This window comes from Micromys minutus, assembly GCF_963924665.1.
Source record: "Micromys minutus genome assembly, chromosome: 1".
NCBI classification, from domain to species: Eukaryota; Metazoa; Chordata; class Mammalia; order Rodentia; family Muridae; genus Micromys; species Micromys minutus.
Window position 1 is genome coordinate 253,277,047 of NC_137969.1, and position 20,104 is coordinate 253,297,150.

The 20,104-nt window shown below is 49.1% G+C and overlaps 1 protein-coding gene across 13 annotated transcripts in view; it reads left to right on the forward strand.

Moving 5' to 3' along the window:
* The first annotated feature begins 2,294 nt into the window (after positions 1-2,294).
* The window catches only part of KLC1 (kinesin light chain 1), a 42,561-nt gene continuing 24,751 nt past the window's right edge, over positions 2,295-20,104 (forward strand). For 7 of the 13 annotated variants that reach the window (XM_080926235.1, XM_080926241.1, XM_080926238.1 and 4 more), the window contains exons 1-6: positions 2,295-2,718; positions 13,448-13,709; positions 16,374-16,604; positions 17,664-17,742; positions 18,430-18,655; positions 19,592-19,679. In XM_080926235.1, the coding sequence (XP_080782361.1) occupies positions 13,449-13,709; positions 16,374-16,604; positions 17,664-17,742; positions 18,430-18,655; positions 19,592-19,679 (885 nt within the window). In that variant the 5' untranslated portion in view covers positions 2,295-2,718; position 13,448. The remainder of the gene's footprint in view (positions 2,719-13,447; positions 13,710-16,373; positions 16,605-17,663; positions 17,743-18,429; positions 18,656-19,591; positions 19,680-20,104) is intronic. The other 6 variants (XM_080926229.1, XM_080926237.1, XM_080926234.1 and 3 more) reach the window with 1 other exon arrangement.

The following is a 20,104-nucleotide window of genomic DNA, read 5'->3' on the forward strand; positions in this document are numbered from 1 at the left end:
TTCACTCAGCCAACAGGCAGCTGTCCTGCCAAATACTTGAGCATCGGAGTGCAGCATCCATGCCTGGCCGGCCTCTCCCCTGGGGGAGCAGCCATTAGTGGCTCTAAGAGCTGTCAGGAATCCTGAGAGTTATGACAGAAGTCAAGGACTCAAAGGGCCTGATTGAGTGTCTCTTCTTCCAGAGCGTGTGAGGCAAAGAAAGAGAAGGGTCAGCTCGGGCTTCCTCTCTTCCTCCCTTACAATGGCCTCAGTGGCTACCCTGGTGCTTTGTGACAGGTGCCAGGCCGGGCTGTGAGGACGGGTATAGGACACTCCTGCTCGAATGCTGTCAGGTCAGGGGACAAGCAGCTGTGTACACTGACCACATGCACAGTTGGGGAAGGGACAGGTGGCTGGCATGGTTATAGAAGGCCTTTTTGAGGGGATGGCTCTGCCTGAGTCTTGGAGTACCTGGGGACGAAAAACATTCATGTGCTGTGGTCTATCTGCTTCCCGTGGGGAGAACATGGCCGTGTCTGTGATGGAGCAGAGATTACTACAGGGCATACTTGGCCCTGTGGGGGCGATGAAGAAAAAACGGAAGATGGTAGGGTGCTCACTAGGTTCAGGAAGGAGCTGTTAAAGCAGACCTTCACCTGAGTCCTCTAACAGCTCCTGCCAGCTGTCCATGGTCCTGAGAGGTGCTGTACTGAGGTGGGTAAACTGAGGCTGGGACTCCAGCAATTCAATGGGTGGTCACCGGTGCTGGGTGTCCTTTGAGTGTTGTAGCTGCTTGAATGCCATCCTGTTAATAACCCTGATCTCCTTGGCTCACCGAACTGGACTAGGACGGAACTCTTTGCACTGTTGATGTCCGATTTGGAGGTTAACAGATATTTATATATTCTTCAAAGATTCACCCCTGTTTATATGCGTATGTGTGAGCGTGCCCATGTATGCAGATGTCACAGAGCATTCGCCCAGTGTGACAGAACTCCAGTCCCCTGGAAGATCAGCAAGCCTTCTTAACCGTCAGCCATCTCTCCAGCCCCTGAAAAGATAGGTCTCCTTATGTCTCCCTAGGAAGTCACGCGACATTCTAGGCGGGTGGACGTTGAACTGAGTGTGGCAGAAGAAACTAAGGACAACTGAGGTAAGCTAGGGACAGGACAGCGTGAGGTCAGCACAGCCAGGTCCTGTGGACCTTTGTGGACTAAGCTAAGGAGTTTTACTCTCTCACTGAGAGTGATGTACGGCTGTGGCGGGGTTGATTAGCTTGGTCTTTTCTTCTTCCCAACACAACAGGGATGCTCCCGTCTCAGGATTTTACTGGAATGTTCTACGCTGGCTCCGTGGGCCTGTTCTTTCCTATATTTTGGGTGCCTGCACATTTTTCTGATCTTGGAGTTTGGGTAGTGGATCCCCCCAACCCTCAGTTGTTTTGCTGTTTCAACAGGTCAGATTCTGTTTGAGCTTTTTTTCCTCACTGGAAGGGGAGCTGCCCAGCGGACATCACCTGCTACTTTATGCACCTGGGTCTTCCCATGAGGACCTTGGGAACTTAGTGGGTATCAGTTGAAGGGTCGAGAAAATGAGATAATAAAGCTTGAGCAAAGCAATGGTAGGGACAGATGAAACAAAAAAGCCCTTCGCTGAAGAAGTGTGCGCCTATTCAGGGCTCTGAGGGGCAGTGATTGACCATAGGAAGGAAATGGGTTCCTGCTTAACCTACTCTTTTCTTTCCAAGAGCACCCGGGCAGGAACTGTCATATGTCTTACTCAGATGTATGACAGTGGCTGAAGAACGGTGACACCCGACATCCAAGCAGCAGTTTGTGTGCTCGGGCCAGTGAAGCCTGTAAAGATTGTTCAAAACAGTACAGGCTGAACCTACAGCCTCTCCTTAGGCCAACTTGAGCTGCCCCTTATAGCCAGCCCTTGATTTTTCTAGGAGGTCAAAGTAACTGCATCTGCTTGTTAAGACCAAAAGCACCGGCCTCCCTGATGTTGGTAGGTGTAACTGCAGGGTGGAGGACCGCGGCAGGCGCTGGGCAATACCATCAGAAGAGGGCAGCGGTTCCCAAGGTGGGGAGGCTGTGGGCACTAGCAATCCCTACACCTTAGTAATGCAACCGGGCCATTCTGGGAACATCTAAAGGCACCTGGAGGGTTCCCAACCCGGTGGCAGGCAAGCTTGGCCTTGCCACTGACTCAGCGTACCCTCCGGCCGGCTGCTGAGTCAGGCCTGCAGCTGGGGTGCCAGGCGGCTCTGCGAGGCCCAGGAGCAACCTGAGCTGGCAAGCCTTGCCCTTTGGGCCAGGCTGGAGGTCGAGAGCTGCGGCCAGGAGCGAGCCGCAGAGGGTGGGCCCTGGCCGCTTGGCATTCTTCCCCTCCTCCACGGGTGGGGACGCGACGAGTAAGGCCTCCGGCTCTGAGGCGACCACACGCGGACTAGAGGCGTGTGGAGAACTCCCGACCGCGGACCCCAGCCTCAGTTTCCCCTGAGCCCCGCCCGGCGGCGCGAGGGAGGGTGACGTCACGGCGCACAGCATTGTGGGGCGGGCGCGGCGCCGGCGACGCCATTTTCGGCGGCGGAGGGTGGCGCGAGGCTGCGGAGCGCGGGTCAGGGTGAGGATGCTGCGGGGCGGCTGCGGAGGCGCCGCTTGCTGCTGAGGCGGCTGGGCTCTGCGCGGCCTCTGCTTGTGACAGCGCGACGAGCGCGGCGCTCCCGATCGGACGGTGAGTGCACGGCCCGGTCCCCGCCCCGCCCCGGGCTCCGCGCGGCTGGTGCGCAGTGCTCAAGACGCGGCTGCGACCCCTTCTCGCCCGCATCCTCCAGGCTGAGGCTTCTGGACCTTTCCGTCCATCGCCGCATCTGCACCCGGCCCTTCCAGGCTGCGATTTTGCTCCTCCGCCCGAACCCAGACCCCTCCCCGGCTTTTCCACCCCTGTCTGCACCCTGGGGTCCCCGCTATGCCCGCTCCCCTCCATGCTCCGGTCTCTTGTCACCTCTGCCTGCGCGCCAGCAGTCTGCGGTCCTTGTCCTCTCTCAGCCTGAGCACATCCAGGCTGGGGTTTCTGCCCTTTCTCCGCCTGCTCTTTTCTAGGCTCGGGTCTCTTGTCACCTCTGCACTCCTCCAGTCTGCGGTCCTTGTCCCTTGTCTACGTGTGCCTCTGCTTTGGGTCCCTTTCCTGTCACAGCCTGCACCCCTCCTGTCTGGGGTCTTTGTCGTCATCTCTCTGTCTGCACATCCAGGCTGAAGCTCTTGTGTCTTCTCATCCAGTTCTGGTTCGGGTCCTGTCCAGTCTCTACCTGAGCCTCTCGGAGTTGAGGTCCTAGTCCCTTCTTGGTCCGTGACCCTCTAGGTTCGGGGCTCAGTTCTTTCTGCCTGCACTCTAGGCTTCAGTCCCTGTTTCTTCTCCACTCCTCTCCTGTGTCCCTCAGGCTTCTGTCCCATCTGTGTTCAGGGCCCCGCCCTGACTCAGGCCTCTGGGCGGGGGTGGGGGGCGGCCTTCCAATGGCAGCTGCGGACTTAGGGACCCAAAGCCTCTCTGCTGAGGTCCCAAAGAGGTGGTAGAGAGAGAGAGAGAGAGACAGAGAGAGAGAGACAGAGACAGACAGACAGAGAGAGGGAGTGTGTGTGTTGGGGGTCAGCCGACTGGCTTTGTTTCAGGCCTCTCCGCCCTTCTAGCCCCCACCTCTCCCCGGCACCGCCCTGGGTGGCGTACTGTCATGCTGTGGTCCGTGGCCGGTGGCCAGCCAGTCTCTTTCTCTCAGTGGCCGGGTGTGGAATCTCCCTGGTGACCTGAACGTGCCCAGCCTGAAGTGCTTTTTCTTGTTACATGTGGAGCCCCCTTTATATATATTAATAAAGTAATATTAATGTGTGATGGAGTGGATGGCTTTATAACGAACTTTGCAGGCCATTTCCAGGTGTGTTGTGTTGGAATTGCCACTACCTGCTACTATTCTGTTATTAAGTGTCAATCTGGTGTACTTGCAAAAATGATGTCTTAAAAAACAAGAAATTTATATACCATTTAAACTGCAATGTGGTAGTTGCATTTTTGATTCTTTGCTTGCTTAAATTCCAAGGCTCTTTATACAGTGTGACTAAGCCTTAGATTGGAATTAGCCGGGAGTGCATTGTAATAGGACAGTGAAACCCCATTAGGAAACTAGTCCAGCCTCCCTGAGTCTCCTAAGCATGCTAGAATTAGGGATGTTTGTCCATGGACTGCCTACAAGCCTCAGTTGTGGTAGGAAGTTTGACGTGCTGTCCTTTGCCTGTATTTGTAGGGATGCAGTGGTTCTATTTAAAATGTCTGAGTGTGTGGTATGTGGGAAGGTGGGCCCTTTCCAGATCATCGAAGAATGTAGCATCATGTTGCAGGCCAGCCTGATGCCCTCGTGGTGCAACCAAGAGGGGTGGGACCTGGTGGTGACCTCTCTGTAGCATCAGCATTGAAAAAACGTGTAGCAAGTGTGTGGTAGGGAGTGGTGACAGTGCATACCTTTAGCCGGAACACTCAGGAGGCTGAGGCGGGGTGTGTGTGTGTGTCGGGGGTGGTCATTAGTACAAGGCCAGCCACAGCTACATAGAAAAATCTGAAAACAAAAATCAAAACCAGGAAAATATGGAATCTGGACAGGGATTTGTCTGAGTGCAAAGACTGAAGAGGTGAGGTCTACACATCGCATCTTCGGTAGTCTGCTGCTAAGTCTCCCGGACTGATGAGGCCACCCAAGTGCAAGAACAGGCAGACCAAACATCATCCTTATATATTAATATATTCTTGGGGCTAGAGAGATGGCTCAGTTGTTAAGAATACTTACTGTTCGTTCAGAGGGACCTGGGTTTGATTCTTAGCACCCAGAGACAGGCAGCTCATTATTGCCTCCAACTCCGGTTCCAGATAATCTGAGACCCTCTTCTGACCTCTGCTGTGCACATAAAAATCATGCAGGTATACACACATATAATAACTCTTTAAAAAAACATTTTTAAGCAATTTTTTTCCAGGTTGGAAACAGTGAAAATCTCTTAAAAGGCCACGAACAGTCTCTAGACTGACTTAAGAGAACCAGAAAGAAAAGCCAGAAGTGACTTAGTTCTTAATTGAGTGACTGTCAGTAATCAGATTATGGAACAAGAGAACAGGGTCAAGTTTTAGAGCCTCGAGTAAAAGTGTTTAAGGCCGGGCATGGTGGCACAGGCATTCTGGAGGGTGGGGCAGAAGGATTTTGAGGCCAGCTTGTGCTACACAGAAAGAGTCTCCCTCAAACTCAGTGAAACACTAAAAGAATAAAGATGTCTGACTAAGATTGTGGGAGTGTGAGCTGGAGGATGTGTTGGTGCTGAAAGCCCACTGTGCAGCACTGTACTATCAGGGATCCTGGCGTGGATATTTCCCCGCAGGGCTCAGACCCACCGTGGTGAGGACGCTTTTCTTGGACATTCAAAGGCAAGTGCAGATTGGCTGTGCATGTGCGGTCCTGATGGGAGGGAATAGGCCTGAGTGGGTTGTGGTTGAGGTCTGTCCCAGTGGGTGGGGGATGAGGGGAAGCTAGGAAATGGCTCCTGTGATGGTAGGAAGAGCTAAGGAGGTGCTCCTACTCTGCAGTTGGACGGAGATGCCCAGGCTGGTATTTAGAGAAGGTAAGGGCAGTGGTATGGGGCAGCTGAGTCGGTGGGTTAGTGGGAATGTGGGGAGGGGCAGGAGGGTGAGGGTTGGGGGGCTCCAGCAGTCAGGGTGAACCTGTGCACTCATGGCCAGTGAACCATGAGTCAGCTACTGAAGTTCTCAGAAATGCCCTGCTCCGTCTCCTCAGCTGAAGTGCAGCCACGTGCCACTGAGCGGAGTTAAAGGCTGAGGTGCTGCCCCCTACGGACAGTGCTGTGCTTTAATTATTATTAAGACGTGCATTTAGTGTTTGTCATCATGCACGTATGTACACCACATGTGTACCTGGTGACTGAGGCAACCAGAAAAGGATCCTTTGGAAGTGAAGTTACAAATGGCTGGGAGCTGGGAACTGAACCTAGGTCCTCTGTAAAAGATGCTCTTTACTGCCAAGTTAGCGCCAGCCATGGCTTATCTTATTTTGTTTTCTGCCTCTCTGCTCAAACATTCCTCATCTCTGCAAGGGTGGGATCCAGCCCTGTCTTCCTGGTCAGTGCTTGGTGCACAGTGAGCACTTACTAAGTGTTTGCTGAGAGAAGGCATTTAGAAGAGCATCTTTGGTTTTTGGTGACTCACTGGCTGGTGACACCCACCCTGTTATAGAATGGGGATAGGACAGACGATGTTTACTTTTGGATATGATAAATTCCAGGTGCTTGTGGGAGGCCCAGGGAATGAGCTAGAGATGCAGGCTTGGAGTTGAGACAAAGACTAGTGCTGGAGATGGCGATGTGCGAGTGAATCAGCATTCCAGAGAGGGCCAGCTGTGCCATCCTGCTGACTGCCTGGTGAGGTACTTGGTATGAGGTGCAGGAGCCATCCTACTTGCTGTCAGGGCTGTAGCTTCGTAATGAGGGCCAAGCGACGGCACATACCTTTAATCCCAGCACCAGGGAGGCAGAAGCAGGTAAATCTCTGAGTTTGTGGCCAGACTGCTCCTCAGAGTGAGTTCAGAGGACAGCTAGAGACTATATGTAGGGAGACCCTGTCGCAAGCAAGCAAGCAAGCAAAAAACTGAAGTAGTTAGTCCTCTTGGGTTGGAATGCACTGTGGTACAGTGTGGTGGTCTACCCTACACCTCTAGCCCTTAAGCTGAAGTCCGACTGAGCATGTCTTGGTGTATAGCTCAGTGGTAGAGTGCTGGCTGAGTGTGTACAAGCCCTGGGGTCAGTCTCTAGCATTCCACTCTAATAAAGATAAAACAAAACCCCAAACAAGTCTAAAAATTGACTGTGGTTTTATTTTTACTATTCATGGTGTTTGGACTTAGACAGTGAATAGCTCTGGAATAAAGCCTTTTAAGGGAATGGTATATGTGTGAATTAAATGATTTCTTTGGTTCTAAAATATTCCCATTACCTCTGGGTTCCTTTGTTTGTTTTAAGACAGTATCAGTGTGTGGTCCTGACTGAGCTACAACTCAACTTGTGTGGATCAGGCTGGCCTGGAACTCAGAGATCCTTCTGTCTCTGCCTCCTAAATGCTGGAACTGAAGGTGTATGCCACCAAGCCGGCCTCTCAGTTTGAGCCGTGGGGCTCTCCGGACTCCGATGCCCCTAGTGTTGACTCTATGTCCAGATGCTTCGGAGGTACCCCCCCAGTTACTAGACTGATCCCACGAAGTAGGTGCTGTGGTCACGCTGTCCTCCTGACAGGAGTGTGAGTTGATGAGACAGAGCAGGCTTTGGACAGTCCCCTCAGTGCCTCCATGTCAGGCTTTGGTACAGATATGCTTGTCGGAGTCTCAGCCTTGTGTGAATGCTGCCACCGTTTGCCTACAGCTGAGACATCACCTCTGTGGAGCCCTGGCTGTCCTGGAACTCACTCTGTAGACCTGTTCAGGCTGGCCTGAACTCCTAGAGATCCACCCGTGTCTTCCTCCCGAGTCTGGGATTAAAGGCTGAGTCACCACAACTGACAAGAACCATTTTACAAAAATTAAAATATAACTCCATCATTTTCTTCCCTTTCCGAGTGCACCGCTCCCCATGTCTCTCTCTCAAACTCACAGCTTCTGTTCTTTAGAAATTCTCTCTTTAAATTGTGTGTGTTCCTAAATACATAGAGCTACTTATTCCATATATTGCTATTTGTATGTATGATTTTATTGCTGATCACTGCTCACTGGATAATCACTTGGGGAGGGAGTGCTCCTTGTGTGTGTGTGTGTGTGTGTGTGTGTGTGTGTGTGTTTCTTTGTTTAGACAGGGTCTCACTAAGTAGCCCTGGCTGTCCTGGAGCTCCCTCTGTGGACAAGGCTAGTCTTTTATTTTTAAGGTTTATTTATTTTATGCATGTAAATACACTGCAGCTGTCTTCAGACACACCAGAAGAGGGAATCAGATTCCATTACAGATGGTGTGAGCCACCATGTGGCTGCTGGGAATTGAACTCAGGACCTCTGGAAGAGCAGTCAGTGCTCTTAACCACTGAGCCACCTCTCCAGCCCAAGGCTGCTCTTGAACTCACAGAGATCTACCTGTGTCTGCTTCCGGGGTGTTATTAGGTCTAGAGGTGTGCACTTGCCATGTCTATAGAAAGGCAAGCAGATGGTCTTACTGCAGCCATCAGTGGTGTTTGCAGGTAAACACAACCACAGTGGCTGCTATTATAGGACTTTTGTTTGTGCACATTTTACTTTGTTTTTTCGGTTTGTTTGTTTTTTGCCAGCGTGGGTTCCTGGTGTTTGTGTGTGTGTGTGTGTGTGTGTGTGTGTGTGGTGTGACTCAGGTCTCATGTAACCCAGGTTGGTTTTTATTTGCTGTGTGGTCAACAATGACCTTGAACTTCTGATCTTTAAGTTTAACTGCCTTTACCTCCGAGCACTGTGGCTACAGGCCTTTGTCCCCTCTTGTAGTTACATGGACTGCCGTATTGAACCTTGGCAACTAGGCAAGCACTCTACCTCCTGAGCTCCTTTAGCTCAGTGTTAGGATTCACACTAGGAGAGAAATGGAAGGATTAGGTTAGTTATAGACTGAGATTAGATAGAGGAGATGCTGTCTGTGATGGCTAAGAGGGGGCCTGCTGATGCTCTGGTAATGCCTCTGCAGTATTCAGAGATTTATTTGCTTAATTTTTAGCAGTGCTAAGGAGTGAGCTCAGGACCTTAGGTGTGTTTAGTCACTGAGCTTCATTCCTAGCCCCATAGTGATCCTCAGGAAAGAACAGGAGGTTGTAGTGAACGCCAGGGAAGTGTGCTGAAGGGGCAGAGTAAGGATCATGAGTTTGCAGCCAGCCTAGGCTGGCTACTCCTTAAAAAAGAAAAAGGTAGCACAGGCTAGTAATCTATAGGCAGGTGGGTCCCCTGAGTGTCCTCAGAGTGAGTTCAGGCCACCCGGGGCCACATAGAGAAACCGAGTCTCAAAAGCCAAACAACAAAAAGGATGAGCACGGAGCAGCTGGATGGAGCAGTCACCATGGAAACAATTGTTTATTGATATCTTGTGAGCTAAGATATCATGTAGCCAAGGCTCCGTTTATTTATCTGACTACTGTATGGTTGGTTTGAGAAAGACTGAGGGACCCTCCATGAGACCCGTTGGTCTGTTGGAGTGGGCATGAGCCTGGACATGGTTGTGTAATTGCAGAGGCATCTGCGCGCCCTGCTCACCCCGTCCTCTTGCCTCACTGAACCCATCACAGGATGTTTCCTGACAGCCTGCTTTGCCTGTTTTCAACTTCCCCTTTGACTTTTTTGTTATTGTTTTGAGATGGAGTCTTGCTGTGTGGCCCCCATTGGCCTTGAACTCTGTGTACCACCAAGGTCCCTTTCTCACAGCTGAGCAATATTTCTCTGTAGGAGTGGGCCACGTTTTGTTTGCCTGTTCATTGAGCCTTTGAGTTGTTTCCACGTCTGCTGTTCCGAGTTGTGTATATATTTTTTTGTCTGCCTAGCATTTTACTTTCGGAGCATTTGTGTGCAGCTTTTTGTGTGAGCGTCTTTCCGCTGTGTCACGTATTATTGGGTGGGCTTGCCAGGTCTTTGTTTAATTTTGTAATTTTGACACTTCCCTCGCTGAACCTACAGCACACGGTGATTCCAGACAGGTCAGTTGTTTCCCCAACACTGCATGGGCTGCTCCCTGCAGACTATCCTCCGACGTGCCTGGTGCTATTCCAGGTCATTGTCTGTGTGTACTGTGTATCACACAATGGGCTGTCTGTGATCTCAGCATCTCCCCGGTGTGCCTAGTTTCTGGTGGTCCACCGGAAACATACAGAGCTTTTGGGAACATCTCCCATACAGTGTGCTTCTAATAGACTCGTACAAGAGCTTCCATGTTCTGCCTATCCCTCTTTCCCTACATGCACCTTCATCTTTGCTGTGTTTGCTGGGGTTTACCCCAGATTCCAGAACTGCAGGCTGCTTGTGTGTCATCGCCCAGCTACCCTTTGCTCTGTCAGACCTGGCAATTTCTACCACATTCTCTCTCTCTTCAGTTGAGATGTAAATCACATTACATAAAACTCCCCATTTGTAATGACAAGTCCAATATCCAAATTAAACTCATAAAACACTAGGAGGCCAGGTGTGGTGTCTCATTTTGATCCCAACATTTGGTAAGCTGAGGCAGGAGGACTGCCATGATTGTGAAATGAGTTTTAGTCAGCCCAGGCTACAGAGTGAGATGCTTTCTCAAAAGGAGTGGGTCAGTACAGGTCTGTTGGTAGATGCTTGCCTAGCATGTATAAAGCCTAGGGGTCAATTCCAGCTCACCATAAACTGGGTATGGTGAATCACACTTGTAATCTTAGCACCTGGAAGGGAAGATGATCATAAATTCAAGGCCAGGGCTAGGCAAGATGGCAAATAAAAATTCTTGCCTGACCATGGGAGTTTGATTCCTACAACCCATAGTAGAAAGAGAGAACCAACTTCCTGGAAGTTGTCCTCTGGCCTCTGTGTGTATGTGTGTGTGTGTGTGTGTGTGTGTGTGAGAGAGAGAGAGAGAGAGAGAGAGAGAGAGAGAGAGAGAGAGACAGACAGAAAGAGAGATAGAGACAGATAGAGATAGAGACAGAGAGAGACAGACAGATTGTAAACTTTTTCAAAGGAAGTTCAAGTTCATCCATTATGTTTGAAATTGGCTGGCATAGGCTATATGGTTTTTGGAGCATTTTCATACCTGTATTTTATGAAAATAAGCCTGCAGGTCATTGATGGTTTCCGCTTACACCATGAAGGGCTGAGACAAGCTGATGTGACTTGAGTCTCCTCCACTCTAACCAAGGCTTTTCTATACACTGGCCTGCACACTTACCCGTTACATACACTAGCACGTATTTCATGATGCTTACTGTTTGCCAGAAGGAGGGAGCGACCAGGGTCTGTGCTGGAAGTCTAGACCTTCAAGGCTTTTCTTAAACCTTCTGCCACAATCAAAATAGACTAATGTAGCAATAGACCAAGAATAGAACTTCTGAACACACCAAATTTCTTTGTTTTTGTTTTTTCTGAGACAGGGTTTCTCTGTGTAGCCCTGGCTGTCCTGGAACATGATTTGTAGACCAGGCTGGCCTCGAACTCAGATCAGCCTGCCTCTGCTTCCCAAGTGCTGGAATTAAAGGCATATGCCACTACCCAGCTCTCTTTCTTTTTAAACAAATTAATTAGTTGATTATTTTTAAATCTTATATATACATTGGTGTTTTGCTTGTGTGTATTTCTGTCTGTGAGGATGTCAGGCCCTAGGAACAGGAAGTTGTGAGCTGCCATGTGGGTGCTGGGAATTGAACCCAGGTCCTCTTGGATGATCAGCTCTTAAACCCCCGCGTCATCTCTCTAGCTTCCTCCCTTTCTTTATGTGTGGTTTCCCAGGGCTTTAATGGCTTTAATGGCATCACTTCTGTGATGGTGGAAGTGACCTGTTTGCAGGGCTGATGTGGCTAATGATCTGGAGATGTCTGCCTGTAACAAAGGAGACTTGGTGAGGCCCGACCTGCCATGTTGGCTCTAGCACATTCTGAGAGATTTGTTTTTTGTTTTTTCTTTAAAGATTTATTCATTATTATATTTATGTGAGTACACTGTAGCTGTCTTCAGACATACCAGAAGAGGGCATCTTATTCCATTACAGATGGTTGTGAGCCACCATGTGGTTGCTGGGAATTGAACTCGGGACCTCTGGAAGAGCAGTGAGTGCTCTTAACCACTGAGCCATCTCTCCAACCCTGTTCTTTTGTTTTTTGAGACAGGGTTTCTCTGAGGAGCCCTGGCTGTCCTGGAACTTGCTCTGTAGCCCAGGCTGGCCTCAAACTCAGAGACCTCCCTGCCTCTGCCTCCTGACTGCTGGGACTGAAGGCATACACACCACTGCCCACTCACTGGATGACGTGTTTTTAAAAATGTCTTAATTAAATTTTCTTGTAACTTTTATGTGTGTGCATGTTCTGCTTACATGCATGTATTATACATGTGCATCATGTTTGTGCAGTTCTTGCAGAGGCTGGAAGAAGGTATCAGACACCCCAGGATGGTTAAAGACAGTTGTGAATTGCCATGGTAGTGCTTGGAAAGGAGTCTAGGACCTCTGAGAGAAGACCAGTGCTTTTAACTGCTGAGCCATCTTTCCATCCCGCACCCCTGCTCCTCCCATTCTGGGTGACTTGATTTTGATTGTTGCTTGAGTGGTTAAACTGTGTAGCTCGGGAAGGCCTCAGATCCCAGCAGCCTTCTTGCCTCAGCCTCTGTGTGTTAGGGTTGCAGGCGTTAGCCTTCATGCCTTGCTTGTGTGCTTTAGAAGAACAGAATGAACTCTGGGGAGAATTTACAAGGGGGAAAACAATGACTAACAAAATGCTGGAGTAATCTGGCAGGGAAGGTACTCAAAGTATCGAGTTCAGTCTTGAGAACCGTGTTGGCAAAATCAGGCTGTTGCTCGTCAGGGGTGTGCCTCAGTCTTTTTAGCATGTGGGAGATTGGACTAGTTACTGAGGAACTCCTCTGTCTGCTGCCCCTGAAACTATGCTCCTAACAGCTCCACAAGTGAGGCTCTTGACAGCCGAGTCTCAGGAAGACTTAGGTTAGTGCCTGTCTCCCTAGATTCCCAGCCCGCCGCATGCCCACACCTGTCTCATTCCTCAGGAACACTACAGCCCAAACACATTCGGATACTTTGGAATTCCTTCTCCTTGCTTCCCCATCTTCTCCAGTATCTCTTCCATCAGACTGTCTCATTCCTCCCACTCCCACTCCTGTCCCCCTGGCTAGTAGTTCTTAGAAATACTTAATTTTGTTTTATGTGTATTGGTATTTTCCCTGTATATGTGTGTATTTGTTTGTGTCTGTGTACCGTGTGTGTGTGTGTGTGTGTGTGTGTGTGTGTGTGTGTGTGTGTATGTATGTATGTATGTATATACAGTGCCTGTGGAGGTTGGAAGAAGGCATTGAGTCCCCTGGAATTGGAGTTATAGATAATTGTAAGCTGTCATGTGGGTGCTGGGAACTGAATTCAGGTTCTCTTTAAAAGAAAGTGCTCTTAGCCAATGAGCCATCTCTCCAGCTCTGTCAAATGTGATTCAAAATTGTCTTGGGACTGTAGAGATGGCTCAGTGCTTAAGAGCAACTGACTGTTCTTCTAGAGGTCCTAAGTTCAATTCTCAGCAACCACATGGAGGCTCACAGCCATTTGTAATGGGATCAGATGCTGTCTTCTGGTATGTCTGAAGACAGCTACAGAACTCATACACATACAACAAATAAATAAATCTTTAAGAATATTGTCAGTCTCTGCTGTTCAGAGATTTTAATGATACGTCTGGCTCTTGTCCCCTGTTGCAGAATGCATGACAACATGTCCACGATGGTGTACATGAAGGAAGAGAAGCTGGAAAAGCTTACGCAGGATGAAATCATTTCTAAGACCAAGCAGGTGATTCAGGGGCTAGAAGCCCTGAAGAATGAGCACAACTCCATCCTGCAGAGTTTGCTGGAGACACTGAAGTGCTTGAAGAAGGACGATGAGAGCAACCTGGTGGAAGAGAAATCCAGCATGATCCGCAAGTCCCTGGAGATGCTGGAGCTTGGCCTGAGTGAGGCACAGGTACTGTGAGTGCCACGTGGCCATGAGTGTGCGCAGAGTGGTAGGCTGGAGCCTTGTCAGCACACAGCAGCTCAGCACCATGTTACTTTGAGTGGCATAGAGATGACAGTGCTCTCCTGAGGACCTGTGGCCCTGTCCGTATAGCCAGTTAGCATTTAGACCTCTGGCTGGGCAGTGGTGGCCATGCCTTTAATCCCATCACTCAGGAGGCAGAAGCAGACAGATCTCTGAGTTTGAGGCCAGTCTGGTCTATAGAGCGAGTCAGTCAGGGTTACACAGAGAGCCACAATCCCAAAAAACCAACAAACCAACCAAACACCTCAGTGCGCAGGAGTGTGGTGTCTTCCCCAGTGTTTGCTTATACAGTTAGTGAAGGAACAAGAAGCAGGCTTCTGCATCACCAGTTTTCTCTTTTATAAAGAAAGGTCACCATTGGGATTCCAATTTAAAGTTTTACATCTTCACTGTGTTATATTAGTTATAAACCACAGCTTCTCTTGTATTGTGTTAAACTATTCTGGGGAGGAGCCCAGAATCTCACACGAGCCTATTGATTCCCTCAAGTTCTGTGGTTTTTATTTATTTTATATATATCTATCTGCTGCCTGTCATCCATCATCCATCCATCCATCCATCATCCATCCATCCATCCATCTATCCATCCATCATCCATCCATCATCCATCCATCCATCCATCATCCATCCATCCATCCATCCATCCATCCATCCATCCATCATCCATCCATTATCCATCATCCATCCATCCATCCATCATCCATCCATCATCCATCCATTATCCATCATCCATCCATCCATCCATCCATCCATCCATCATCCATCCATTATCCATCATCCATCCATCCATCCATCCATCCATCCATCATCCATCCATTATCCATCATCCATCCATCATCATCCATCATCCATCCATCCATTCATCATCCATCCATCTATCCATCCATCCATCCATCCATCCATCCATCCATCCATCCATCATCCATCCATTATCCATCATCCATCCATCCATCCATCCATCCATCATCCATCCATTATCCATCATCCATCCATCATCATCCATCATCCATCCATCCATTCATCATCCATCCATCTATCCATCCATCATCCATCCATCCATCATCCATCCATCCATCCATCCATCCTTTATCCATCCATCCATCCATCTATCCATCCATCATTTATCCATCCATCCATCATCCATCCATCCATCCATTCATCTTCCATCCATTCATCCATCCATCATCCATCCATCCATCCATCCATCCATCCATCCATCATCCATCCATTATCCATCATCCATCCATCATCATCCATCATCCATCCATCCATTCATCATCCATCCATCTATCCATCCATCATCCATCCATCCATCATCCATCCATCCATTCATCTTCCATCCATTCATCCATCCATCATCCATCCATCCATCCATCCATCCATCCATCCATCATCCATCCATCATCCATCCATCATCCACCATCCATCCATCATCCATTCATCCATTCATCATCCATCTATCATCCATCCATCCATCCACCATCCATCCATCCACCCATCCATCCATCCATCATCAATCCATCCATCATCCATCCATCATCCATCCATCCATCATCCATCCATCCATCCATCCATCCATCCATCCATCCATCCATCCATCTATTGAGACAACGTCTTTCTGTATAGTCCTGGCTATCCTGGAACTCTATGAAGTTCCAAGCTGGCCTCAAACTCTCAGAGATCTGCCTCCGCCTCTCTCTCTCTGCCTCTGCTGGGTTTAAAGGCATGTATCACTTAGCCATTTTGTGTGTGGTGGTGTGTGCATTCTTGCCATGGTCTGCACATGGAGGTTAGAGATCAATGCCTGGGAATCTACCACATGTGTCTCAGGGATTGGACTCAGGCCATCAGGCTTGGTGGCAAATTCCTTTACCTGTTTGCTCATCCCTGGTTCTGTTGTTGCAAGACGTTAGGAATGTGGCTTTTTTTTTTTTTTTTTTTTTTTTTTTGCTTGTTAGATGTTAGGTTTTAATCAAGAAAGTAAGATGAAGCCTTCCTTCTGGTGTTTCATATTTCATATCTGGGAAGATGGTGACCCATTCACTATGCTATGACCAGGACTGGCAAATACATGGTCTGCAGAGGGCACAGGCTGAAGCCCCTCTGCCTTCCTCTGCTTCTTTTCGTCTTAGTATGGTGAGGAGTATGAGGTTCTCTCTACGAATTCTTCCCGTGCCTCAGTGGTGAGGAGGACTTACATGTTACCCTTCCCGCTCCCCCGCTGGCCCTCACCTACCTGCCCGCACTCTAAACAGAAACACGCACCCTCACATGGAAGAAGGCCATGTGAAGCTAGGCTGGCTGGTGACACGTAAGAAGAGGAGACATGTATTTCCAGTCCACTGGAGATGCTGTCACAGAAGGGTGGGTTGTAGATGTCCCAGCCTTATGGCCCTGGGACACTCGGTCTGTAATCAGGCTTATGGTCCTGTGACACGCTAGCGTGTGATCTGTGCAAAGGTAGAAGGAGAAATAAAGGGCAGGTCTTATTTACATGCACATTTGTGGATGTGAGTTGGGGCTGCCAGGCACATGTATGTTCGGGGCTCTCCAAAGGCGTGCAGCAGTGTAAACATCTCTTCTGATCAGGTGATGATGGCCCTGTCCAATCACCTGAATGCCGTGGAGTCAGAGAAGCAGAAGCTCCGTGCTCAGGTTCGACGTCTGTGCCAGGAGAACCAGTGGCTGCGGGACGAACTGGCCAACACACAGCAGAAGCTGCAGAAGAGCGAGCAGTCCGTGGCTCAACTGGAGGAGGAGAAGAAGCACCTGGAGTTTATGAACCAGCTGAAGAAATACGACGATGACATCTCTCCCTCGGTGAGCTCTTGCCAAGTGTGCCTGTGCTCTTCTCAGAGTTAGAAAGGCCAGCTATTGCTTCTGACTGGGCATTAAGTGTGCTCACAGGTTGGATTAGGGACTGATGTTTGTGCTCAGATCTGCTGACTCAGCTTTCCAGTTGATTATGAGGAATTCTGTTGTGCTGTTTTGCCTTGGGTTGGGTGGGTGTTTGGTAGTACTCTGGCTTGGCTTCTAGGTGTCCGTGTGTTTTGGTGATGGAGATGGGATGCAGGCCTTTGCATATGCAGGTGCTTTCCACTGGGCATGGCCCTGATTGTTGTCCCCTCTTTGGCTATCGTGTCTCATTAGAAGGGTTGTTTGTCTCCCATGGACTTGGCATCTTTGAAGAATACATTGTGCACCCCTGGGAGTTGCTTCCCAGTCCCCTCGGCATAGGCACTGCTGTCGCCTGATGGTGACGCTCATTTGTTTCCTCCTCAGGCTGTTTGCTCTCCTCACTGTCTCTGCCTGTGCACTAACAGGAACCTATTGGAGTTAAGATGTAAAACTCACAGGTTCTTAGCTCCTCTTGGGGCCCTAGTATACTCCTCTGTAAGAATGGGACGAGGGAGTTCCTCCTCCCTTCTGCTTTGGGAATTATCGAGACACCATTTTTTCCTACCACTAATTTTGGATTTCCAACGAGATTTTGGCTGACTGCTAGAACTTCCTCTGAACACAGTCAAAGAGTCTAAAGTCTAGAAATGCAGTCAGGGTCTGCCTTTTCACGTGGTGGCCTGCAGTTAAGTTCCTTGGTTCTAATCTGTCACACCTCTTTGGCTCCTTTTATCTGTTTCTTTAGAGGGAGGTGGTTGGGGTAACTATCTACCCTCAGGCCTTGCACAAGGTGGGCAAGTTTAGTAAAGTTACTGCTATTGCTCTTTACCGAGCTGACGGGTAAACCACACTCAGATGATCGTGGACTCTAAAGAACTGGCTATCTTGTTGGGTGTAGGAAGCAAAGAGGAATTTCATGTCAAGAGGTTTGCAGGCAGCATGGTGGTCTGTGCAGTAAAGGATGCTCTGGGTCTCTTGTAGGAGGACAAAGACTCTGATTCTTCCAAAGAGCCATTGGATGATCTCTTCCCAAATGACGAGGATGACCCAGGACAAGGAAGTGAGTTGCAAGAGTGTAACCATGTCATTAAATGTGGGGCACTGTGGTGCTGCTTCCTGTCTGAGGACATTCTTGTCATCATGTGCTTAGCCTGTGAGACGTCTACTCACACAAGGTCTCACTATGGTAGCCCAGGTTGGCTTGGGACTTTTTTTTTAAGATTAAAACATTTTATTTTATGTGTTTGAGTGTTTCACTTGCACGTATGCATATGTACTAGATGGGTGTCTGGTGCCTGCAGAGGTCAGAAGAGGGTGGCAGAGTCCCTAGAAATGGAATTACAGCTGGTTGTGAGCTGCCATGTGCATGCTGGGAACTGAACCTCAGTCCTTTGCAGGAGCAATGTTTGGCTCTTAACCACTGAACCGTCTTTCCAGCCCCAGACCTCAGACTTTTGGTTCTTTTGCCTCATTCTCTCCAGTTTTGGGGTTATACGTGTGCACCACCGTACCTGGGAGAGTGCCTCTGTGTTTCCCACACTTTAAACTAGTGTGCAGTATACAGGTACAGGTCTTTGAGAAGTCAGTCCCTTTAAGTTTCTCCCCTGGTGGAATCCAGTGTTGTCAGTCCTCAGCACACGGTTTCTCTTGGCTTGCTCAGGGTTTCCAGGACAGTGTGGGTTAGCATGTGCACTGACTGGAACCAGGTGCTGTCCGAGTGATAACCTCCCCTGTGCCTTCTCTGCAGTTCAGCAGTCACACAGCAGTGCTGCGGCTGCGGCCCAGCAGGGCGGCTATGAGATCCCGGCCAGGCTGCGTACTCTCCACAACCTGGTGATCCAGTACGCTTCGCAGGGGCGCTACGAGGTGGCCGTGCCACTCTGCAAGCAGGCCCTGGAGGACCTGGAGAAGACGTCCGGCCATGACCATCCTGATGTGGCCACCATGCTCAACATCCTGGCCCTGGTGTACAGGCTAGTCCTTGGTTCATACGTTTCTCTGAAACAGCTTTCCAGCCTTTCTGTCTGCTTCAAACAGCCAGCAGTTATCCTAGGAAATTCAGCCAGCTTGGTGGCAGGATCAGACCAGGTGCTCCCTGTAGTCACTGGGCCAGCTCTTTCTGAGTAGTCATTTTGCCCTCTGCACTGATCAACAAACTTTGACTTCTTTAAAGTCTATTTTATTTTATGTGAGTGTTTTACCAATATGGGACTGTGCAAATACAGGCAAAACACTCCTACACTTAATATAAAATTTTTTTCCCTTAGGATAATCTCCTGAAACAGATTCTCTTTTAAAGCTTTGATGGTTCAGCCCAACTGCTTTTTAGAGGGATGGTACCCTTTTTGCTCCTGCCATAGTGTCCTGTGTGGGCTGTGCTGGTTGTTTTTCCTTGTCAGTGAGTGAGGTGCTGTTTCCGTGTGTATTTCTTTAAGTATATATCTAAGTCAACTACGCTCTCTTTGGAATTTTATTGTAGGGATTTACAGTGCTCTAAATTTTCACTTTTAATCTGAATTTCCCAGTGGGTTTAGTCTCACTGTGCTGGGCCTGATCTCTGACCCCTGACTAAGCAGGCAGGTGGAGGGTAGGTGTAGGTCTCCACAGAGAGGCTTCTGTTGACTCTGCTGGCAGAGGATCTGTTCTGTCCGACCTACCCGTAGGCTCCGTGCCTGCTCTGGACTGCCTCGTCAGACCAGCACTGCTGTCACGGTTGCATTTTTAAAAGGTTTAGGCTGGCTGGTGCTGAAGTAAGTGCTTTGTGTGCCTGAACCCTGGGAGTTCAGTCCTTAGCATCAGTAGTGGCTTACTAACTAGATTGGTGGGTTTCCTGAGGCTTACTAACTAACTAGACTAGTAGGTTTCATGACTGACCTCCAGCTGAATGTGGACCGTGTGTTTTGGTTTAGGGATCAGAACAAGTATAAAGACGCAGCTAACCTCCTGAACGACGCCCTGGCTATCCGTGAGAAAACCCTGGGCAGAGATCACCCCGCGGTGTGTATACCTCTTCTTCCAGGCCTTCACATTGTATTTTCCCCAATACATTTTTGTCCAGCTCATCCCAATGACAAGCTCAACAGGGAGGTTCTGAGAGCCACATTGTCCCAGATGGTACCAGTAGGGCCTGCTCAGGTAGTGACACACTCACACCCTCGGGTCCCCTGTGATTTGTCAAGTCACTGCCTCAAATCACTGGCTCACTTCACTTTGATCCAAAATCAAGGTGCATGACCTTTTCTAAACTTGTTCTTAAGAATCTGTGTTGTCTTTTTATGTGTCTGGTCAGATGCACACAAATCTGATTTGGTTGTCTTTGTGGCTTCCAGAAATTGAAGAATCAAGATGATGACGATTTGTTTAGTTCAGTGATGTGTTTTGTAGTGAGTCCCTCTGATCTGCTGAGTGTCACCATGCATGTG